This window comes from Ovis canadensis, chromosome 25, assembly GCF_042477335.2.
Source record: "Ovis canadensis isolate MfBH-ARS-UI-01 breed Bighorn chromosome 25, ARS-UI_OviCan_v2, whole genome shotgun sequence".
NCBI lineage: Eukaryota > Metazoa > Chordata > Mammalia > Artiodactyla > Bovidae > Ovis > Ovis canadensis.
Window position 1 is genome coordinate 48,507,268 of NC_091269.1, and position 23,582 is coordinate 48,530,849.

Genomic DNA, 23,582 nt, shown 5'->3' on the forward strand with positions numbered 1-23,582 from the left:
CTTTGTAGCCGTGGTGACTGCCAGAGCTTTAACTGTCATGTCTGAGTTGTAGGCTGGAAGAAGGAAAGGTAAAGAAGACTTCCTCCAAGCTGTTGTCTCTTTCATTGATAAGAGCTTTCCCAGAAATCTTCTATACTTCAACTTTCCATCTTACTGTACAGAACTTAGGTGCTTAGCCACACCTAGCTGCAAGGAGGGATGAGAAATACAGTGTTACAGTTGAATTCGTCACCTCTTCTAAATGATTTTAGAACTGTTACTACTGAAGAAGGGAAAGAGGATATTGAATGGTAGCCATTATCTCTGTCATAGCCTGTTTCTTATTGGCAAGAACAGGCAAGGAAATACTACTGTGTTATAGGGTATAAAACTTGGCATTGCTTTTGTGCTGTAGTAAGCTTTTAATTTCCATTGGATCATGGAAAAAGCAACAGAATTCCAGAAAAACATCTACTTCTGCTTTATTGACTACTCCAAAGCCTTTACTGTGTGGATCATAACAAACTGGAAAATTCTTTAAGAGATGGGAATACCAGACCACCTTACCTGCTTCCTGAGAAACCTGTATGCAGATTAAGAAGCAACAGTTAGAACTGGACATGGAACAACAGACTGGTTCCAAATCGGGAAAGAAGTACATCAAGGCTATATATTGTCACCCTGCTTATTTAACTTCTATGCAGAGTACATCATGTGAAATGCCAGACTGGATGAAGCACAGCTGGAATCAAGATTGCCTGGAGAAATATCAGTAACCTCAGAAATGCAGATGACACCACCCTAATAGCAGAAAGTGAAGAGGAGCTAACTAGCCTCTTGATGAATGTGAAAGAGAGTGAAAAAGCTGGCTTAAAACTCAACATTCAGAAAACTAAGATCATGGCATCCCATCCCATCACTTAATGGCAAATAGATGGGGAGACAGTGAAACAGTGGCAGGCTTTATTTTCTTGGCCTCTAACGTCACTGCAGATGGTGGCTGCAGCCATGAAATTAAAAGACACTTGCTTCTTGAAAGAAAAGCTATGACAAACCTAGACAGCATATTTGCCAACCAAAGTCAAATCTATGGTTTTTCTAGTAGTCATGTATGGATGTGAGAGTTGGACTATAAAGAAAGCTGAGCTCTGAAGAATTGATGCTTTTGAACTGTGGTGCTGGAGAAGACTTGAGAGTCCCTTGGACTTCAAGGAGAGCAAACCAGTGAATCCTCAAGGAAATCAGTCCTGAATATTCATTGGAAGGACTGATCAAAGCTGAAGCTCCAATACTTTGGCCACCTGATGCGAAGAGCTGACTCATTGGAAAAGATCCTGATTCTGGAAAAGATTGAGGGCAGGAGGAGAAGGGAAGATGAGATGGTTGGATAGCATCATTAACTCAGTGGACGTGAACTTGAGCAAACTCTGGGAGATAGTGTAGGACAGGGAAGCCTGGTGTGCTGCAGTTGATGGGGTCACAGAGAGTCAGACACAACTGCACGACTAAACAACAACTTTTTCACAGTAAAGGAAGTCCTAGTAGAGAAGTTTGAATTGCATTGATTTCACTGTATGTGTGCTCAGTTGCTTGGTCATATCTGACTCTGTGACCCCATGGACTATAGCCTTCCAGGCTCCTCTGTCCATGGGATTCTACTGGCAAGAATACTGGAGGAATGGGTTGCATTTCCTACTTCAGGGGATATTCCCAGCCGCAGAATCAAACCTGCGTCTCTTGCATTTCCTGCATTGGCAGGCAGATTCTTCACCACTATGCCACCTGGGAGGCTATTGATTTCATTAAATTACCAGAATATTTCTGAGTATAGCCATGCTTTGACCACCCATTATTGGCGTCTGCAGTTAATTACAGTGGGAGTCTGGTTGATTTTGCTTAGATCTGTCATTCAGTCTTTGAATTTCAGTGGGAGTTGTAAGAACCTCTATTGCCCTAAGCATTTGAAACACTAATTCTTAGCTTTCTTTATAGGTATATGGCAGTGTATGGGAGAAATTACACCGGGCCTTTGCCATTTGGAGTGGCTTTGGTATGACCCTGACTGGCGTTCACACTTGTGGAGATTACATGTTCAGTGGCCACACAGTTGTCCTAACTATGCTGAATTTCTTTGTCACTGAATGTAAGTATCTTTTTAGTGCTTCTCTACATAGCAAATGCCTAGCTGTACAGGGGGCTGTGGGAAGGGTGTCAAATTCTATGAAGAATGGGAAAAACAGATCTAGGAAACGTATGACTGAGAAACATTGGAAGAAATGTTGGAAGAAATGATTTTAAAATGATCTTTCTGTCCTTTTCTCAGATACACCAAGAAGCTGGAATTTCTTGCACACTTTATCCTGGGTTCTCAACCTCTTTGGAATCTTCTTCATTTTGGCTGCCCATGAACATTATTCCATTGATGTGTTTATTGCCTTTTATATCACAACGAGACTCTTTTTGTACTACCATACTCTAGCCAATACCAGAGCATATCAGCAGAGTAGGAGAGCAAGAATTTGGTTTCCCATGTTTTCTTTTTTTGAGTGCAATGTTAATGGTACAGTCCCAAATGAATATTGTTGGCCATTTTCAAAACCAGCAATAATGAAAAGACTAATTGGATGAAGACTATCTTTATAAAGGGCTCATGACTAAAAATGCAGTCATTGTTGAAAGTAACTTTGTTTTCTCCTCCCAGCTTGTTCCTGAATGTCTTGGTTTTTTGCCTATGTGTTGACAAAGTTCTCTGTCCTGAGCGAGGCTGTGACCATAGCAAGCAAACAAGAACAATCAAGAGTCCTTACCTGTCTGTCAAACAGAAGTTTAAGTAGATGTTTTCTGCCCCTTCTCTTTAGGCAGACTTAATGTTATGATTGAAGTCAGGCTCTTAGCTTTACCTTTTGAGTATTTGCCTATTGAACTTAAGCTTAAGCTAATCAACGTAAGCAGTTTGCTGGTTGAAAAGTATTAAAAAAAAAAAAAATTCCAGTAAGACTGTAGGCAAGAAATATTGAGAAGAATACTAATAATTTGTTAAGCTCCTTATTTTCTTCAAAGGAAAACCCCTATCCAATGAGCAGTACTTGCTCTTTAACTAATCTCTGTGTCTTTCTAAAAAAATGCAACTCTGGGAAGTGATCCATTTTACTGACCAATTAATTTTTGCCTTCTGAACTGTCTGTAAGAAAAGTGTACTGAATATACCAGGATCCTTGAAACGAGAATGAAAGAGGCCATATATAAGATGACAAAGTACAAATATAACACTGGCATTTTTTCACCAAAATTAACAAAAGATTCAGTTCTGTTTTTGTTCTAAGGGTTTAGTATGATTATCAGTAAGTATTCATGAGGGGAAAAATGTCTGCGTCCATAAAAATAAAATTGGCTTAAATTTAGTGATGAAAGTACCTGGAATAACTTTGTTCTGTGACTGTTAGCTGGATAGAGGACAGGCCAATTTTATACTTTTTAATGATGTTATTTAATGAGCAAAATGAGAGTTTTTATCAGATATTAGATAAAGTTCTTATGTCCTTAAATGGGGATGTTTGCATGCAAATTTTTCTCTTTCTGAAATTTATAACAGGTTGCAGGCATAATATAACTAGTTGGTTTTTGAAATTTCTCATCTTGACCATCAGATAGCCTCAGACGCATTTGGATATGAAAAGGTTTTGTTCTTTTTTATTTTTAAATACAGTTGTGTACATACATTCTTTCTATTTAGCTTTAATTTGGCAGTCAGGAGTAATATAACTTAGTTGCTGTTTACAACACTAGAAATTTAGTACCTTAAGTAATTTGACCTCTGATAACCTTTGTCACTTTAACTTTTAATGATTTTGTACAGTAGTTCTGATAGTAGGATGGTTCTAGAATTAGAAGTTGAACCCCAACTCATGAGCTTAGCCACTTGGAATATTAATTGTGTAGTTTTGCATTCAACTTTAAAACAAGGAGTTAGAAAAGGTGCTGGCATATTGAGGTCTAAAATTAGGCCTCTTAGCAGAAACATGCTGTTTATATAGTGAAATATTTTGTTTTTGCACTTTGAGTCATATTCCCACCCCCTGTAAGTTACAGAGGAGCCTGAGTGGATTGGGCAGGAAACAAATATAATGCAAGCAAGTTTCAGCTAGTGCTGAATGACCCCAGTTTGGGTCTTCTCTGAATATTGTTTTTTTATTTTTCACTTGAGAAAATGTCATGAGATAATTTAGTTTTATTATGCTTTTAAATCTCATACTTTAGAATCTGATAATACCTTAAATTCTTGATTCTGTTACATTCTGGGGATGAAAATGTCAACATTTCATCCAAGGAAAGTGCATAATCATGAAGGTTGAAGGATGTTTCCTATGCAGTTACAGTAGTTTGACCCTTGAATTCAAAAGATATGTAACATCCACTTTTTCCAAATGACAGAAGAAACCTGAATTTAACTAGGAAGGGACTGATGTTGGCTTTTGGAAAAATGTTTGGAAAAAATCCATGGCACCATTGAATCAAGAATGTTGAATAAGTACTTAATGGTAAATTTCCTAACAGCAATCTTCTTTCCTTCATATGGATTTTATTCTAGAACAAAATAGGAAAAAAAAATTACAACTAACTTTGCAGAGCTATTGATACTGAGAGTGCCTAACAGCAGACTGCAATGAGGAGTATAAAATAACTTCCCAACCTTCCTTTTACCGTATCCGTTTTGAGGAAAAGGTAAGCTAGATTTATAATTTATTGTTATAACTATTACAAGGCAGTGTTTACATACATTAATCATCTCCAGGTCTCTTCCTTGGAAAACTTTGAGACAACATTTTTTTCCATTTCTTTTTTTAATATAAAACTTATATTTTTGTTACTTATTGTTTTGTCCAGAAATTTCCAGATTTTGTCTTTGTATCTTTTTTCTTATAACAATTTTGTTAAAACCATAGTGAAAGTAGAATTTACATTTTTGACTGTGACTGTGGCTAGGTAGAGAAGCTGCATGCCTCAGATCTACAGATTTTTCACCTTGTATGCAGTTTCAAACATGTGAGAGGTTTACCTCATTAAACACTGAGACTTCAGTATAGAGGGAACCAAGGCAATTTTTTTGTTCAGGGATGCAAACTGGAGGTTATACTGAAAGTCTTCCATGCAATTTCTTTCTTCTTAAGGGCAGCATTACCCTTTTTTCTTTTTGTAAAATTCCTTGCAGGACAATGTTACTGAAGGTTAGCTGAAGTTTGTAGAGAATATCAGGTTTAGAAGAAGGCAAGTTTGCTACTATCACCACATAATTTGGGAGAAACTTTTTTTGGCTATGCTGCAGAATTTTCACCATGCCTATCTTCTCGATAGTCCTCTGTAGCCAAAATTGCTTGGGTAAAAATAGACCTTCCATATGCTAGGTCTGTTTATTAGTGTCACTTTAAATCAGAACGTAGTGAACTCAGCCACAGAGCCAATCAGTTAAAGGAGTGTGGACTGTTCACAGGAAGAACTCCACGCTAGAGACCTGCTGATAGTGTAACTCTGGCACTGCAAGTGGCATTCTCCCCTTCCCTGTACCTGCTTAAAATTCTTACTTAAAACAATAAGGACAGAGGTGCCAAATCCTTTTCTAGCTAATATGAGACCCTGTGTTTTGAGGACACCTGTTTGGAAAGTGTTATTTATATATTCAAAGTGATAGTCATAACACTAACCTGCTTTGACTGTATTCAGTAAAAAAGCAATTTCATTGTCAGTTTCATAGTAAACTTTTTTTAAAGGATTCTTGTTCCATAGTGTTTTAGAACATTAACCATATTCTTGTTTTAAATTCTTTAATAAATTTAATTCTTTGATTGTCTTCTTGTAGTCTTAAATTATCCCTTGCTAAAACTAATTATAGTAACAATCATTTGCCAGTTCTTTGCAGGCATTTGAGATAAGGTAACTCTTTTATAGAATAGTCCCATGGCTTTCTTAAACAGTATTGGTTTCATTTAGAGAGTTTCAGAGCCAACAAAGTATGTCAACTTTAATGCCATCTTTACTTGGCCATTACAGTTTGCATTTGTGAAATGTTTAATCTGAATTACCCTGTACTGCTATAGAGGAAATTGTTAGTAACATCAGAAGTCAGACTGTTGCTACAAGTGACCAGTGAGAAAGGAAGGAGGTTGAAGGTTTTTTCCTTCTCTTTTAGTAGCTTTGAATGACTGAAATTACTATGGAACTAGGTTTTGATGCCCCTCTCGCTTATTCCTCACCCCCAGCAAAGACCACCAATTTCAAGTAACTAAAATGTGGCCTATTATTTTGGATTAAGTTGGATTAAAACATCTGTCCCATCTATAAGCCATAATTCAGCTTCCCCCAAAGTTAATTTTTTAGACTATGGTTCTACCTTATATTAGCCAAGGACTTTTTCTCTGTGTACTCCATGTTTATGCATAAAGAAGTTTTGTACCTAATATGGAAGGAGAGGGAATACTATGTTAATTTTGCTGTTATTTCAGCTCTGTTTCAATTTGAACTACTGGGTTGTCTGAACTAGTGAAGCATTGTTACCAGTTAGTAATACCATCTTTAAAATGTTCCATTTTAATAATTTCTTATTCAAAGAATCTATGACTTGTTAGGACAACTGAAATATTTCTGATATGAAACAAAAGAAGTGGAGACTGGTACTTAATGGGGGAAGCAAAATTAGCTTGGGCTAAAATGGGCATGTTTTGTTCTATGAATTCTACCTAAATGTCACCCAATGTGCAGAGAAACTAGTATTACTTGAAGATGTGAAAGTTCCATACCTTGAAGCACAGTATTGTATATAAGTAAATATCTCAATTCTAAATTAAATCCAGATTTAACTAATATATATTATTTTATATCTTTGTTGTATTAAAATGTTTAAAAACACTAAAAATAAAACATTTGAAAATTGGATTGTAGTCTCTTCTTTAAATGTCTTTTCATTATTAATGCAGCTGCTTCATTTTTTATAAAGTGAATTTTTTATTTTTGCAAATGATTGGGTCCTGCAACTTTAAATACTAACTGTTGTCTAGTCCCGGGCATGTACTACTTCTTAGTTGTCTATTAGATAAGCCATTTGCCCTTTCTCCTTTCTTTTCCACAAACTAGGGAAAGAAAAGTAATATTACTGATGGTTTAAGAATAATTGTAGATTAAGTTGAGAAGGAGGAAAGGGAAGCAAACAGCTACTTATTCCTGGGCACATTAAAGTTTGTGTTTGTTGGTTTGGGGTTTAATTGTAGATTTTATAGGAAGGTACCATCATCTTGTTGGATCAGGTTTGGAGATAATGATAAATAGGAAAAGAAGAGAAAATAGTTGTTAGCAGTAGCTCAGCAACTCAGAGCCGTGAAAACACCAAATGAGCTTCCCACTGCTGTCTGCTAGTGTAATGTGAATATAGGATATGATATACTTTGTATCCAAAACGGTCTGTCTCGTGCCGATGCCCCTAACCTATTGAAATGCTGAACTGCCTGGCATTAAGTGGTGTGGGAGCCAACTCGGAATACTAAGTATTGTCACGGGACCATGTGAGTTTATTAATTCATGACTGAATTTGTCTTCATGATCACTACTAATTGTAGCCTCTCTGGTGCTGGCACCAGTTGGTATCTTGGGGACTCTGGAAAAGAATTGTCCAAAACAGACTGAGAGGCAGCTTGGTAGAATGGAAGATGTGGTGGATTTAGACTTTGAGGACCTAGGTATGGTTTGAAGCTCTGCTGCAGATTAAATTGGGCCTTTTCTTCCAGCTTCACTTAACCTTGTATGTAAAATGCAGGGGGAAGTGCCTACCTCATAGGCTGTGTTAAGAGCCAGATTATGGAAGTATTATAGCCTTTATGACTCAGTACCTGGTATATCATACTGAACTATTACTTGAATTTAGGTCAGTAACACAGGGCCTGTACTCTAGGGAGTTAATAATCTTAGGTTAAGATGACTTAAAAATGGAACTAACAACATTTATTGGCAGAATAGAGCAGTAGTTTTAAAACTGCCTGGGTGAACATCTGGGGTACTGGAAGGGAGTTGAAGCTTGTACCATTTTCATCCAGAGTTCATGTTTTACATATATGGCTTTCCTAGTTGGCTTTCCCTTGAAAAAAGGGTTGAGAATAAGGGAAGTAAATGTTTGGAAACCACTGAGGCAGATGAGTTTACTCTCTTCATTTAATAGTAGCTTGGAAGAGGAAGGGCTCACTGGGGACTGAGGATCCAAGAAAAAATCACTAAACTTCTGAATCTTGAACTGAACCCTCCTTGAAGGATGAATCCACTAGGGTGTGATTAAAGGTTTAGAGGGCTTTAACTGTGATGCAAAAAATTGGATTTATTTGAGAATAAGTTTGGAAATTGTTGACAGGGTATATGATTTTATTTTAAATGGAAGCATTAGGAATGCCTGTTGCCAGGGTCTAAACTGTTTGGACAGGTATGAGTAATTCTTTTGAAGCAGGAGTTGGTAAAGAGCAGAAGTGTAAGTCTAAAGGAGAGAGGAAGGATAATGGAAAGTACACAGATCACTGGAGATGAAAGGCCAGAGGGACCCCAAGTTAGGTTGGGGAACCAGGACTGGGCACAGCTTGTAGGAGGCCTTTGTCCCCAGTCAGGGAAGATCAAGACACCAAACAAATGAGCTGCCGGCTGCTGTCTGCTGGTGTAATGTGAATGTAGGATATGATTACACTTTGTATCCAAAATGGTCTGTCTTATGCTGATGCACCCAACTTATTGAAATGCTGAACTGCCCCGCATTAAGTGGTGTGGGAGCCAACTCTGGAAACCTGAGGATGGTGCTGTCATAAGAGAATGCCTCAGAGGAGCTCAGTGATCACCCTCTGCTATAACTTAGAAATAAGAGCAGATGATCGCTGTAAGGCCTCTGCTGGAGTAGCATGATATTTAAATGCTATTATGTACTCAGTTCACAGGGCTCCCCAAGAGAGCAAGAGATACAAAACCACCTTGACCTACCTGTTCATATTTCAACTGTAAGAGCCTTGTATCCCAATCTAAAAATATTTGTACCTAATTTTTTTTTTAGTTGGAGTATCAGTTCAGTTCAGTCACTCAGTCGTGTCCGACTCTTTGCAACCCCATGAATCGCAGCACACCAGGCCTCCCTGTCCATCACCAACTCCCAGAGTTCACCCAAACTCATGTGCATTGAGTTGGTGATGCCATCCAGCCATCTCATCCTCTGTCGTCTCCTCCTCCTGCCCCCATTCCCTCCCAGCATCAGAGTCTTTTCCAATGAGTTAACTCTTCACATGAGGTGGCCAAAGTATTGGAGTTTCAGCTTTAGCATCAGTCCTTCCAATGAACACCCAGGACTGATCTCCTTTAGAATGGACTGGTTGGATCTCCTTGCAGTCCAAGGGACTCTCAAGAGTCTTCTCCACAGTTCAAAAGCATCAATTTATTGGTGTTCCGCTTTCTTCACAGTCCAACTGTCACATCCATACATGACCACAGGAAAAACCATAGCCTTGACTAGACGGACCTTTGTTGGCAAAGTAATGTCTCTGCTTTTGAATATGCTATCTAGGTTGGTCATAACTTTTCTTCCAAGGAGTAAGCGTCTTTTAATTTCATGGCTGCAGTCCCCATCTGCAGTGATTTTGGCACCCCAAAAAATAAAGTCTGACACTGTTTCCACTGTTTCCCCATCTATTTCCCATGAAGTGATGGGACTGGATGCCATGATCTTCATTTGCTGAATGTTGAGCTTTAAGCCAACTTTTTCACTCTCCTCTTTCACTTTCATCAAGAGGTTCTTTAGTTTTTCTTTGCTTTCTGCCATAAGGGTGGTGTCATCTGCATATCTGAGGTGATTGATATTTCTCCCGGCAATCTTGCAGGATTATATAGTAGTTCTATTTTTGTTTTTTAAGGAACCTCCATACTGTTCTTCACAGTGGCTATACCAATTTACATTCCCATCAACAGTGTAGAAGGGTTCTCTTTTGTCCACATCTTCTTCAGCATTTATTATTTGTGGACTTTTTAATGATAGCCATTCTGACCAGTATGAGGTGGTACCTCATTGAATCTTTGATTTGCATTTCTCTGATAACTAGTGATCTTGAGCATCTTTGCGTGTGTTTTTTGGTCATCTGTATGTCTTTGGAGAAAAGTCTATTTATATCTTCTGCCTATTTCTTTATTGGGTTGTTTGTGTTTTTGCCATCAAGCTGCATGAGCTGTTTATATATTTTGGAGATTAAATCCTTGTTGGTCACTTGATTTGCAGATATTTTCTCCCATTCTGTGGGTTGTCTTTTCATTTTGTTTATGGTTTCATTTGCTGTGCAAAAGATTTTTAAGTTTGATGAGGACCTATTTGATCATTAAGTACCAAGAATCTTTATTCTTAGGTCTAATATTTAATCTGTGGCTGCAGATAATATGTCTCTATTTAGAGAATAAAAGGTCCCATTATTTTCATTCAAGTCTTCAGCCACAAAGTTACACTTTATTCTCATACAAGATAAGGGTTGGTAGGGGATTAAGGAGGTACACAGGATAAAAGCAAAAGGGAACAAACACTTTTACAGGCATATTGTCCCAGTTACCGTGAAAGTTACATTTCAGGTTAATTTACAAAAGTAGTGACAGAACCATGATTTCAGTGATAATCAACACGTTACACCTTTTAAAAAACCAGAAATACTAAGGCAAGCATGCAAAATTCAGAGTATAAAAAAACGCAAGGGCTGGCTGCCCAAACAGGTATTTCCCTTAGAAAGAGGGATTTGAAAATGTGCACAGAACCAAAGGAATTAGAAGCTGAATTAGCAGACCCATTTCCAAATGGGCAGACATTAACTGGTAAAGCCTACTCAGTCAGATTAAGAATGTATAGACATCTAATTCCTCATGCTATCCACAACTACATGTATCTGAAATACAAGGAGATAAATATCTAGAATACATCAAACCCACTGATTTAAACAAAACATTTCAAGGGAGGGGGTGAAGTTGTTATTATAGTATAGCAGCACATTACACATATTTAAGAGATTAAATGGAAAGAAATAATCTCTTATTTTAATGCTCAGTTTTGATCAACACGAGTTTCCAGCCAACTTTCTGATATAGAGCAAAACAAGTATATTCTTCAGTTTTCTTCTACATTTTTTTTCACTATCTTTCAAAACTCAGCACTGGGTATTTTTAATGTAAGTAATGGGATGTTATATGTACATTCTAATTACACATTTTAGGAATAAACAAGATGCATATTTCAGTAATTCATAGTGTATTTATAAAATTAAAAGCTCTATCAAAATAACACTTTTCACTGGGAAAAGTAAATAAAACAGACAAATGGATCTACACAAAGTAAAAATTTAACTTTGGTAGACTTCACTGTGGAGGACAGTCCATAACAAGCTTATCTGCCCTTACTCCCCCAGAGCCGACCATCTGAGTTAAGGTTTTTAAAATATGTTTTAATTGAGATCATTATATTGACATTTGTTTCTCATTCCACAGCATCTTCAGCCAAGCTCTGAGCACTTAGAGTTCTCTAATTGTTGGGAGCTTAGGAGCATCTGGAACACTGGTGGTGGAAGAGTTTGCTGCAACACTTGCATTAACTGCTGTGGCTGTCCACACACAGCAGTCGCATTTGTCAGATGGTCCACACCCTTCTCATACTCACCTTGAGCTAGTAATTCTTCCACCAAGCTGTATTTCTTCTAGAAAGACTTTATGAACGGCTTCAGCATCTTTAAGGTCAGGTAGCTTGGAAAGCCCAGCTCTCCTTGGCAAGCTTTTGTTTGTTTCTTCGTTCTTGCAGCCTGTTCTTGAAGTCTCCGTCTCTTGCAGTCGAAGTAAATGCAATAACTGATGAAAAGGGCCCCGCACACTCCAGCGGTGATGGTGCTGTTCTGGCCCACCAGCTTCTCTCCACCAAGGAGCCGGGTCGGCTGCGGCGGAGCCCGCAAAGAAGCCGTTGACCGCGAAGCCTCGCTGTTGGTGCGATTTATGTCAGTGTTCTGCCTACGTTTTCCTCTAAGAGTTTAATAGTGTCCAGTCTTGCATTTAGGTCTGTAATTCATTTTTAGTTTATTTTTGTGTATGTTGTTAGAGAGTGTTCTGTTTCATCCTTTTACATGTAGCTATCCAGTTTTCTCAAAACTACTTACTGAAGAGAGATTGTCTTTTCTTCTGTATTGATCCCACAGCAGTGCCTGTGATTCTTAGTCTTTTTTTTTTTTAATTGTCCTTTGGTTGTGCTGGGTCTTCACTGCTACGTGTGCTTTTCCCTAGCGGTGGCACACAGGCTTCTCATTGTGGTGACTTCTCTTGTTGCGGAGAATGGGCTTCGGTAGTTGTGGTTTCTGGGCTCTGGAGCACAGGCTCAATAGTTGCAGTTCACAGACTTAATTGCTCTGCTCCACGTGGGATCTTTCCAGATCGGGGATCAAATCCATGTCTCCTGCGTTGGCAGGTGGATTCTTTACCACTGAGCCACCAAGGAAGCCTCTTACTCTCATTTTTTAAAGTTATTAATTTCAAGTAAATAAATTGCGAACATGGTAACAAACTGTATACTGAAGACTCTTTCCTACTCCTGTACCCCAGCCTTTAGTTCTTCCAAGAGACAACCATTTTTACTGAATTTTTCCTGAGCTATTTTCTATGCATATACAACATATTTATAAAATTGGCTTTACATTATTTTATACAAATTGTAGCATATACATATATATACACATATATACATGGTTTTGCACCATGCGTATTTTGCTTCACATGTGCCAATGCCTTCCCCTCTAGGGACACACCTTAGTTGAATCAATAGAGCTTATTGCTTATTGCAGTGAGTGGGAACACACACCATCAGGAACTACAGGGCATCTCAGTTGGAGTGTGTTGGAAAGAACTTACCAGATTGGGGTTTAGATTAGTTGGTTTAATGAGAAAGTTTTAAGGAAACTCATATTTGCTGTGGATTGGATGTATTTAGGATGCTGAAGCACTTCTTTGTGTGTTTTAAAATAAATCCTAACAGTAAGACAGAGGGAATGAATTGAGGCTAATGTTAATCGATAAAGCAGCAGCAACCACTCATATTAGCCAGGATAGAGGGATGTCTGATCATGTTTGTAGTTACAATAATATTCATGTTTTTATATGTGTTCAGGTATCATTGCTAAATAGTCTTGTTTTCACTTGATCTGTCATGGTCTCATATCTCGTCTGATGTTGATGTTCTGGGAAATTTTTTGTGTTTAGCAGGATAACAGTAAAGCTAGTGTTTTCCCCATTGCATAGATATTGTAATTTATTACTCATTCCCTGAGAGAGAGACATTTAGATTATTTACTGTTCAAACAACACTGCAGTAAATAACGTTACTTAACCTGCATACAAGTTTATCTGTAGAATTGCTAAAAGGAAAGTTTTTGGGTCAGAGGTTTTGTGCACTTTAAATCGTGTTAGATATTGTCAGATTGACCTAAATAGAAGTTGTACCAGTTTATTTTTCCACTAGCAATGTATAAGTTTGTCTAGTGACCCACACCATTGCCAAAATAAAATATTACTTAACTTTTGTATTTTTGCCAACTTGATAGGTTTAAAAATGGTACCTCAATTCCCTTTCTGTGTAAACAAGCTGCAAAATTATTTTTAAATTGCAGTATAATAAGGAAATAATAGAATGGTGACAACTTTATTAACATGCGAATCTTTCTGGAAGATTAAATCACAGATTATGTCCTATATTTTGTTAACATATAGTATATATGGCTATAAGATGTTGGATGGGAAGAGAAAGATGATCATTAAGTTGAGTGTTTCATTTTATTTGTAGCATAGTATTTAACTTGGCGTCTTTTATCATTGGTGAGTAGGGTTTTTTCATGGTAATGATCTTCCCTGAGAACTGATGGAAGCTAAGTCCTGTCTGGTCTGAGGGACAGTCCAGAGGACCCAGTTGGTCTCCTTGTCCTAAATTTCTATAAAATGTAACTGTTATTACTTGTCTGCCCACCAGCGGCTGCTGTTGGCTCTACCATCACTTACGAGATATTCCAAGGACTTAAATTTACCTGTCCCAGATATAGGGCTGCCTTGTAGATATGTTGGACCTGAGGTATGGACAATGTTTTGAAAGAATATTTATCTAACATTTATTGAACATCTACTATATGCCAAATAATGTTTAAGCACTGTGCTTCAGTGCTGAGCAAAACAAAGTCCTTGCCTTCAGGACACATACTTTCCAGACCATGAAATATATGAGAAAGAAAAAAGCACCCCTGTTAGCTGTCAATTAGCTTAGTTACAACGGTATTCCCTGATGGCTCAGGCAGTAAAGAATCTGCCTGCCAATGCAGGAGACCTGGCTTCGATCCCTGGGTTGGGAAGAGCCCCTGGAGAAGGGAATCGCAACCCACTCCAGTTCTGCCTAGAGAACTCCACGGACAGACAGAAGAGCTTGGCAGGCTACAGTCCATGGGGTCGTAAAGAGTCAGACATGACTGAACAACTAACACTTTGACTGAATATAATGTTACAGAACAGCAACAGCAGATGAGGACTCTGCATGAGCATGAAGGGCCTTTAGTCATAATTCAGCCTGAATGAACACGGCGCACCACAAAATAGTAATACACCCCCTTTCCTGATTAATACTAGTAACTACGAGGACCTCCCTAGTGGTCCAGTGGTTAAGAGACCACACTCCTTGTAGGGGGCATGGGTTCGATCCCTGGTCAGAAACTAAGATCCCCACAAGGGGAAACTAAGATTCCCCTTGGTGTAGGAAAGAAAAGAAAACTAGTTACCAAGAAACTGAATTGCTCCAGCTTTCTGAAAGCACTCAATCTGAAATAGCACCCTTCTTGCTTTCTTGAACCCTCTATAACATCACCTAACACAAGCCCAAATCTTATACAAGTCCCTCCTAAAACCCTCTCACTGAGATTCCCCACTCTTCTGCATGCTGTTCAGCCTCTCTTGCTACAGGGAGTTTAATTTAGAAAACTAACTTTGACTAACATGTGTTCCTGGTGGTCTTCGGCTGGTAGGAATTGACTTTCTAGGTAGCCAAAAGTAGTGTTGTCTTTCTGTCTCACACACACACACACATGATGAAAGAAATGAAGCATTTGTTGTCTGATGGCATTAAAAGGCCTGCAGAGGTGACTTGCACAGAGGCATGAAAAAAGTGAGGAAGGACCCATGTGGATATCTAGGAGGGAGGGAACAGCAACTGCACTGGCCTCTGGGGGCAGGCTTGACATGTTCTTCAAACAATTATAAGGCCAGTTTGGCTTAAGAGTGAGAAGTGAAAGGGTGATTAGAAATGAACTTAGAGAATTAACCAGGGTTCTAATCATGAAGGCTTCAAAGGCCCTGGTGCAAACTAGATTTTTGCTTCCAGTGTTGTAGGAAGCCATTGAGAAATTTTGGTTTTGTTTAGGGGAGAGACTCATGGCTGTCTCCCACTCAGCCATTGTAGTGAAAGTGACATTGCCCTTGGGCTAAGGCAGGGAAGTCCCCATCCACCCACCTTTGTCTTTATGGGGTGACTTGCCTGGCCTTGGGGACAGTTTCACCAAGCTCTTCTGGAGTCCTTTATCTGGAGAAGAATGAAGGATGCAGAAGGAAATGGAAACTTCAGCAGAGCCATAGGAGAATGCACTTTGAGCTCAGAAATGCTACAGCGGGATGAAGCCCCAGTGGATGTAATAGGAAACAGGATTTTTCTTTTCACTTGAATAAAAAACTTAGCAGGCTGTCAAACCTAGTTACAAGCGCCTTGTTTTTACTTCAGAGGTTGGCCTTTGCAGATGGGCACCAGCAGAGGGCGCTACAAACTTCAGCAGCCTGTGTGCTTTTGTCACAGGCACAAGAAAGAACTACGGAAGTGGCGGTCTGGAACAAAGTACAATAGATGGTTAAAACACATTAGATCCTACCTTCCGAGTTTGATTCCACTGATGGGGGAATTTGCATTTCTGACAGGTTCCCAGGCAATGCAAATTGGTTTTGGAGTCAATCACCTAAAAAGCCTATTTTCAAAGCTGGATGCCCTTCCCTAAGAGCATTTCATGATTGGGTGGGCTGAGAATACAGGTATTCACAAAGCTCCCTCATTCCCTCTTAGGTGGATATGAAAGTTCACTGAAGATTGTAAGCATTATCTCTGTGCTTGGTTGCTTAGGTGTCCGACTCTTGGCAACTCTGTGGAATGCAGCCTGCCAGGCTCCTCTCTCCGTGGGATTTTTCAGGCAAGAACACTGGAGTGGGTTGCCATTTCCTCCTCCAGAGGATCTTCCCAACCCAGGGATCATGTCCTGTGTCTCCTGCATTGCAGGCAGATTGTTTACCTGCTGAGCCACTGGAAAGCACCAAGCATCATATTTAGCTTTTTATTCCTCCATTTCATCTTTTAATTTTGGTTTCTGATTGTATATTACTAATATATATATAAACACAGTTAATTTGGGGTGTTGATCTTTTATCTTGTGACTTTACCAAACTCGCTTATTAGTTCTAGAAGTTCTTTTGTAGATTGCTTAGCATTTTTTACATAGGTAGTTTTGTCATCCATGAACAGGGACAGTTTTATCCTTCCCCCTTTCCATCTTGAACTCTTGTTTCCCTGGTGGCCAGAAATAGATCTTCTAACCCAATTATGTCATGATATTCAGGAGCAGATAATGTACCAGTTCACAAAGCAATTGACAATATTCTGAATCCTAAGTGTCTATGGAGGACACTTAGGGGGGAAAACATCTGCAATGATGATAAGACTTGGAGATGAGAGAGACCTAGTCTTGATAAAATAGTTTGTTCTCATTGGCCAGAGCCAGAGGGTCTAGCCTTACCACAACCCTGCCACTCTTAAGTCAGGAGTTTCTGAGTTGCAGCATCCCAGGGGATGGGATGGGTTAACTTGGCTTAAGCGTTGGAGTGGACCAGGGCTTGGTATAGGGGGATAGCCCATTTGATAGGTCCTGAAAATTGGTAACTGCATTCTCAGAGAGGCCTTCAAAGGGAAAGCAACAGATCGGGCTTCTAATGTAGGCACTGGAGAGAGGAAGTGCCTTTTCCTGGGCAGTAGTTGAGTGGGGCTGAATGACATCTGAGAGCAAAGTAACGTGTTTGTGTCCTTGCTCCCTGCACACTGCCTGGTGCCTTCGTACATTGGCACTGGAAGCATAAACTCCCTGGGCTCTCCCTTTGCCAAACCCCTTTTCCTGGGAAATAGTTTCTGGGGTCAGTTTACTAAGAGTTCCCGTTTTCATAGCTTCATCCTTCCTCTGCTTCTATACTTAAGGGTAGCCATTGTCTTCTCGAGGAAAATATCAACATGTATAAAATGCATTACACTTTCATTTCCCTAGCCATAGGGTAGCATGTTTTAGAGTAGATTCAGAATTAGTACTGCCTTTGGCCTCCCACTCTGGGCTCTACCTCTCATCCTTTATATTTCTTTCCATTGGGAAAATTATTTAAAATAGAAATGGCTGATAAGCTCAGCTATCACACTGTAATAGGTCTTGACTTAGAGGGGAAGGAACTTTGTTCACACGTTTTTCTAGTTTTGATGTAGTGGGACTGTGGGTGAGTTCAGGCAAGTCACCAAACCACTCTGTCTCAGTTTCCTCCTTTGATGTAACGGACGGCAGAATAGTACAGTGGTTTAAGGGCATGGGCTCCGAAGCCAAGTGCCTGGACTCAGATCTTGGCTCCTCTGATGATTAGCCGTGTTAACCTTGGGAAGTTCCTAAGCCTCTTTGTCTCTCAGTTTTCAGCTGATGACAGTACTTACCCTCTAGGGTTATTATGAGTATTTATGAGTTAATACATGCAGAAGATATAAAACAGTACTTGGAACATCATAAGTGCAAGATAGCTTCATCATCATGATTATAAGGATCCAGGGAGTTGATATTGTGAAGTACTTTGAAACTGGAAAATGATACCCACCTTTGACAATTGCCTTATGAAAGGTATTTAACTAGATGCTGTGTCTAGGTTGATCATAACTTTTCTTCCAAGGAGCAAGCGTCTTTTAATTTCATGGCTTTCTCTAATTGCAGAGAGCGGAGGCTACCCTAGTTGCGGTGCACTGACTTCTCATTGCGGTGGCCTCTTTTGTTGCAGAGCACATGCTCTGGGCCCTCAGGCTCAGTAGTTGCGGCTCACGGGTCTTAGCACACACAAGCTCAGTATTCGTGGCACACGGGCTTAGTTGCTCCATGACATGTGAAATCTTCCCAGACTAGGGATCGAACCCATGTCCCCTGTACTGGCAGGCAGATTCCTATCCACTGCGCCATCAGGGATGTCCTGAGGTTATACTACTACTCGGCGAATTACCATTCTTGAACGAAACCTCCCTAAAAGTGAGTTCTGTTGGAGAGTTGGGATGTGTGGGTGAGCTGTAAGCCCTATTGACACAGGGCGCTCTTGCTGGCCCTGTTTGGCCATTCTGTTAGCTTATGCTCTCAGTCGCACTCTCTGGAGGCTTTGGTTGAATCTGCAGAAGTTTGTCCGCTCAGCCACTCAGTGTTTCCAGTGTTCTGTCTCTGCCTGGTCCGCAGCCTGGGGAAGGTTTCCTTTCTTTGCTTTGCAGCCCTTCTGCACTCACCCCACATCATACAGGTGTTTTTGCCAAGTCACCAAGTCCTCTATGGTAGAGTGCATAAGCTTTTGTACTGTGACTTCACTGTTTCATCCATCGAGACACAAAGTCTGTTTCCCCAGCCCTTGAGGGTGCTCGGTCTGTGACTTGCTTTCACAAATAAAATGTGGTGGTTTTGCTGTTGCATGACTGTGGAAGCTACCACTTTCACCCTCTTGGGATGCTGACTTGAAACTGCCATGCCATGAAGGAGCCTGGGGTGAAAGATCTTGTGAGGTGAGAGAGGCGCCGCTGGCCAAGATGTCCCAGCTGAGTTCACTCCCCACCTCACCCATGCAGCTGCGTAAGTAAGCCCAAGGGAGACCAGAAGAACTGACCAGTCAGTGTGCAGGGTCATAGACATAAACTGTTTTAAGCCACGAAGTTTTCGTATGGTTTGTTCTGTGGCAGTTGATAACTCATATACCTTATATTTTATTTCTAAAGCCCCTGCCCATTGGTCTTCTATGTCTTGAAAGCCCTGGCTCTACATCTTTAACAGTTCAGAGTGTGTTTTCCAGGCTTCTTGGCCAATACCCAGTTCCATACTGTCCTGAAGCCTGTTTTCAGGAGGTTGGTCTTGGCTCTGAGGCTGTTGTATTTTAAGTGTAATCTCACTGGTGAGTCACTGGTGCACTGTTGCTTGGTTTTGCCCAGAATTAAAAGTACCCATTTGAATGCAGAGTTCCAAAGAATAGCAAGGAGAGATAAGAAAGCCTTCCTCAGCGATCAATGCAAAGAAATAGAAGAAAACAACAGAATGGGAAAGACTAGAGATCTCTTTAAGAAAATTAGAGATACCAAGGGAACATTTCATGCAAAGATGGGCTCAATAAAGGACAGAAATGATATGGACCTAACAGAAGCAGAAGATATTAAGAAGTGGTAAGAATACACAGAAGAACTGTACAAAAAAGATCTTCATGACCCAGATAATCATGAAGGTGTGATCACTCCCACTCACCTAGAGCCAGACATCCTGGAATGTGAAGTCAAGTGGGCCTTAGAAGCATCAAAACGAACAAAGCTAGTGGAGGCAATGAAATTCCAGTTGAGCTGTTTCAAATTCTAAAAGATGATGCTGTGAAAGTGCTGCACTCAATATGCCAGCAAATTTGGAAAACTCAGCAGTGGCCGCAGGACTGGAAAAGGTCAGTTTTCATTCCAATCCCAAAGGTAATGCCAAAGAATGCTCAAACTACCACACAATTGCACTCATCTCACACGCTAGTAAAGTAATGCTCAAAATTCTCCAAGCCAGGCTTCAGCAATATGTGAACCATGAACATCCATATGTTTAAGCTGGTTTTAGAAAAGGCAGAGGAACCACAGATCAAATTGCCAACATCTGCTGGATCATCGAAAAAGCAAGAGAGTTCCAGAAAAATATCTATTTCTGCTTTATTGACTATGCCAAAGCCTTTGACTGTGTGGATCACAATAAACGGTGGAAAATTCTGAAAGAGATGGGAATACCAGACCACCTGACCTGCCTCTTGAGAAACCTGTATACAGGTCAGGAAGCAACAGTTAGAATTGGACATGGAACAACAGACTGGTTCCAAACAGGGAAAGGACTGCCTCAAGGCTGTATATTGTCACCCTGCTTATTTAACTTATATGCAGAGTACATCATGAGAAACCCTGGGCTGGAAGAAGCACAAGGTGGAATCAAGATTGCCAGGAGAAATATCAATAACCTCAGATATGCAGATGACACCACCCTTATGGCAGAAGGTGAAGAGGAACTAAAAAGCTTAAAGCTCAACATTCAGAAAACTAAGATCATGACATCCAGTCCCATCATTTCATGGCAGATAAATGGGGAAACAGTGGAAACAGTGGCTGACTTTATTCTTCTGGGCTCCAAAATCACTGCAGATGGTGATTGCAGCCATGAAATTAAAAGATGCTTGCTCCTTGGAAGGAAACTTATGACCAAACTAGACAGCATATTAAAAAGCAGAGACATTACTTTGCCAACAAAGGTCCATCTAGTCAAGGTTATGGTTTTTCCAGTGGTCATGTGTGGATGTGAGAGTTGGACTATAAAGAAAGCTGAGCGCTGAAGAATGGATGCTTTTGAACTGTGGTGTTAGAGAAGACTCGTGAGAGTCCCTTGGACTGCAAGGAGGTCCAACCAGTCCATCCTAAAGGAGGTCAGTCCTGAGTGTTCATTGGAGGGACTGATGATGAAGCTGAAACTCCAGTACTTTGGCCACCTGATGCAGAGAGCTGACTCATTTGAAAAGACCCTGATGCTGGGAACGATTGAGGGCAGGAGGAGAAGGGAACGACAGAGCATGGGATGGTTGGATGGCATCGCTGACTCGATGGACATGGGTTTGGGTGGACTCTGGGAGTTTGTAATGGACAGGGAGGCCTGGCTTACTGCAGTTCACGGGGTCACAAAGAGTTGGACACGACTGAGTGACTGAACTGAAAAGGACCAACCCGTATGCTGTCAAAATTTTTTAATTAAGAAATCACAAGTTTAGATTTCTGCCTGTGACAGGGTGAAGCAATAGGGTCCAGATTTACCCTTCCATTTCATTGATGCCCCCCGTCATCCTAAATATGATAGTCCAGTTGTGATATGGACCTAATACTGAAGACAGCCAGGCCATGCCCCTCCCTTGATCTGGACTCTCTATATCTATCATTTCACGCTTGTATTTTCATGAAGGAGGTAGAGCCTGAGCAAACAATGTCTGGTAGCTTGTGATCTGACCTCAGCTGACCTCTCCAGCCTGGCCTTGCTAGGAAAGCCCTCTTGCTGCTGCCTCCTCCCCTACCATCCCATCTGTGGTCATTTCCATCCTTGTCATATTATTTGCAGTTTGCTGCACATGCCATGTTACATGGTCATGCCTGGGCATTCCTTCCTTATGCAGTGCCCTTCCCCTCCTTGTCTGCTGCACACACACACACACAGACACCCAGACACACACACAGACACACACACAGACACACACAGATACACACACCCCTTCCACTGTTGAGACTCCTTTGAACTCTGAAGCCTTCCTGATGCTTGCAGGATGGTCCCTTCTTAACCCCACTGTCCTCTGTTCATGGAGCAATTATTGCACAGGCAGCACTGTACAATACTCGTTCATGTTGTCTCTCTTTCGGAGACTGTGAGATTGTTTATTTCTAATTAGTCTTTGGCACAGTGTCTCACAGATGCTCGTTGCTTAATAAACATTTGAGGAAGGAGAGTAGAGAAGAAGGAATGTGCGTTACAAAATCTGAAAGAATAGAGATCCCCCGCTGCACCTACCCCAGCCAGAAGAATATCCAATACAAAAACCGAGCGTTCCTTCTGAGTGTTGAGGACGGTAACTTCGTTTCATTGCTTTGTTAATTGGGGCTGCACTAATTTGTGAAGGAATACCAACTTGGGTAGTTCATTTTATACCACTTATATACATGGGATTTGTTCGACTGAAATCCTGCCATATAAGCAAGAGCAAGCATTTCAAGTATTTCCATATACACAGTTGATGGACTGAATTAGAAAATATTCTCATTTGTTCATTAAAACAGATTTCCCTTAAGACCTATACTGAGGAGCACTTTATTAGCATAGTCCCACTAGATTCCTAAAGGTAATAAAACTGAATTTCTTTTAATATGCTTTATGAGTCAGTCAAACCAATTCTTGTCAGCTGGACCTAGTTAATCTGAATTAACTATATATGAAATCCTTGGCACTGCAGAGGGCAGAGTGATTCATTCAAATGGTGTTTGGTAAAAAAGAAAAAAAAGTTTCATTGTAGCTTGTCTCATAAAATTGCTGGAAGCTCAAAGAAAATGGGTGCTGTTTTGAAGGCAGTGAAGGAGATGTCCTTGGTACACTTTGGCTTCTAGATTTGAAATGCTTGAGCTTGACAGTTTTCTCCTTGTAAGGGAACTATATATAGCAGCAGCCCTCACTTTTAACAGGCACCCCTCCTGGTGACTCCCCTTCCTGCCAGTTGCTTACTTTTATATACATATCATGTGTAGTACTTTCATGGGGCCCTGGGGGGGCCTCAGATGGGCCATAGAGGTCATCCTGCTTGAAGGGAAGAAAGCTTGCTACACATGAGCACACTTGCCTACTGGGGGAGGAAAGAGGCCACTAGTGCTGGCCTGTACCCCTTAGGCTGCTACCTACAGCTTTTCTACTGTTGGCTCAAATATACTAGAGTCGGGTTTCAAGAATTAATGAGGTTTTGGGCTTCCCTGGTGGCTCAGATGGTAGAGAATCTCCCTGCAATGCAGGATGCCTGGGTTCGATCCTTGGGTTGGGAAGATTCCCTGGAGGAAGGCATGGCAACCCACTCCAGTATTCTTGCCTGGAAAATCCCCATGGGCAGAGGTGCCTGGCAGGCTACAGTCCATGGGGTCACAAAGATTCGGACACGACTGAGTGACTAAGCCCAGCACAGCACAGCACAGTGAGGTTTTAGGAAGAGCTGAGGCTAGTGTGAAGGCCTCCCCTCCCATCAAAGAGCAACAATGAGCTCGTGGGACAGATTATTCCCTTTCCTGAGCCTCCCCAGATGCAGAACCACAGTTGGGCACACAGGCAGAAGATCTAAGAATTCTAGTAGCTTCCTCACACACCAACCCCATAACAGGTTACTTTGAGGGGCTACCGCTGCTGTGCTGTGCGAAATTTCCCCTACCAAGTCAGGGTCTATGGGAAAAACCTTAAAACCAACATGACCTGACACCATGTACTGAATGAGAAGGCAGTACTCTGAACTAGGCAGGAAAGCCCACCCTGGTTCTCTATGTTCTAACTGTGTCCATGCATTGACATGATGTTTACTATTATCAATCTTTGCAATTTCCTTCTTTCACTCTTCTTCCATTTCTTCCTGGTTGCACTAACCTTGGGTATGAGGCTTTTACGGCTAAAATAGCTCTTCCTGAT

General features: G+C 40.7%; 1 protein-coding gene and 1 pseudogene across 2 annotated transcripts in view; one reads left to right on the top strand and one right to left on the bottom strand.

Moving 5' to 3' along the window:
• Positions 1-3,380, top strand: part of SAMD8 (sterile alpha motif domain containing 8) — a 47,529-nt gene extending 44,149 nt beyond the window's left edge. For both annotated transcript variants that reach the window (XM_069572191.1, XM_069572192.1), the window contains 2 exons: positions 1,972-2,122; positions 2,303-3,380. In XM_069572191.1, coding sequence (XP_069428292.1) covers positions 1,972-2,122; positions 2,303-2,607 — 456 coding nt within the window. In that variant the 3' untranslated portion in view covers positions 2,608-3,380. The remainder of the gene's footprint in view (positions 1-1,971; positions 2,123-2,302) is intronic.
• An 8,108-nt stretch (positions 3,381-11,488) lies between these two features.
• Positions 11,489-21,225, bottom strand: LOC138929823 (mitochondrial import receptor subunit TOM20 homolog; annotated as a pseudogene).
• Between the last annotated feature and the right edge of the window lie 2,357 nt (positions 21,226-23,582).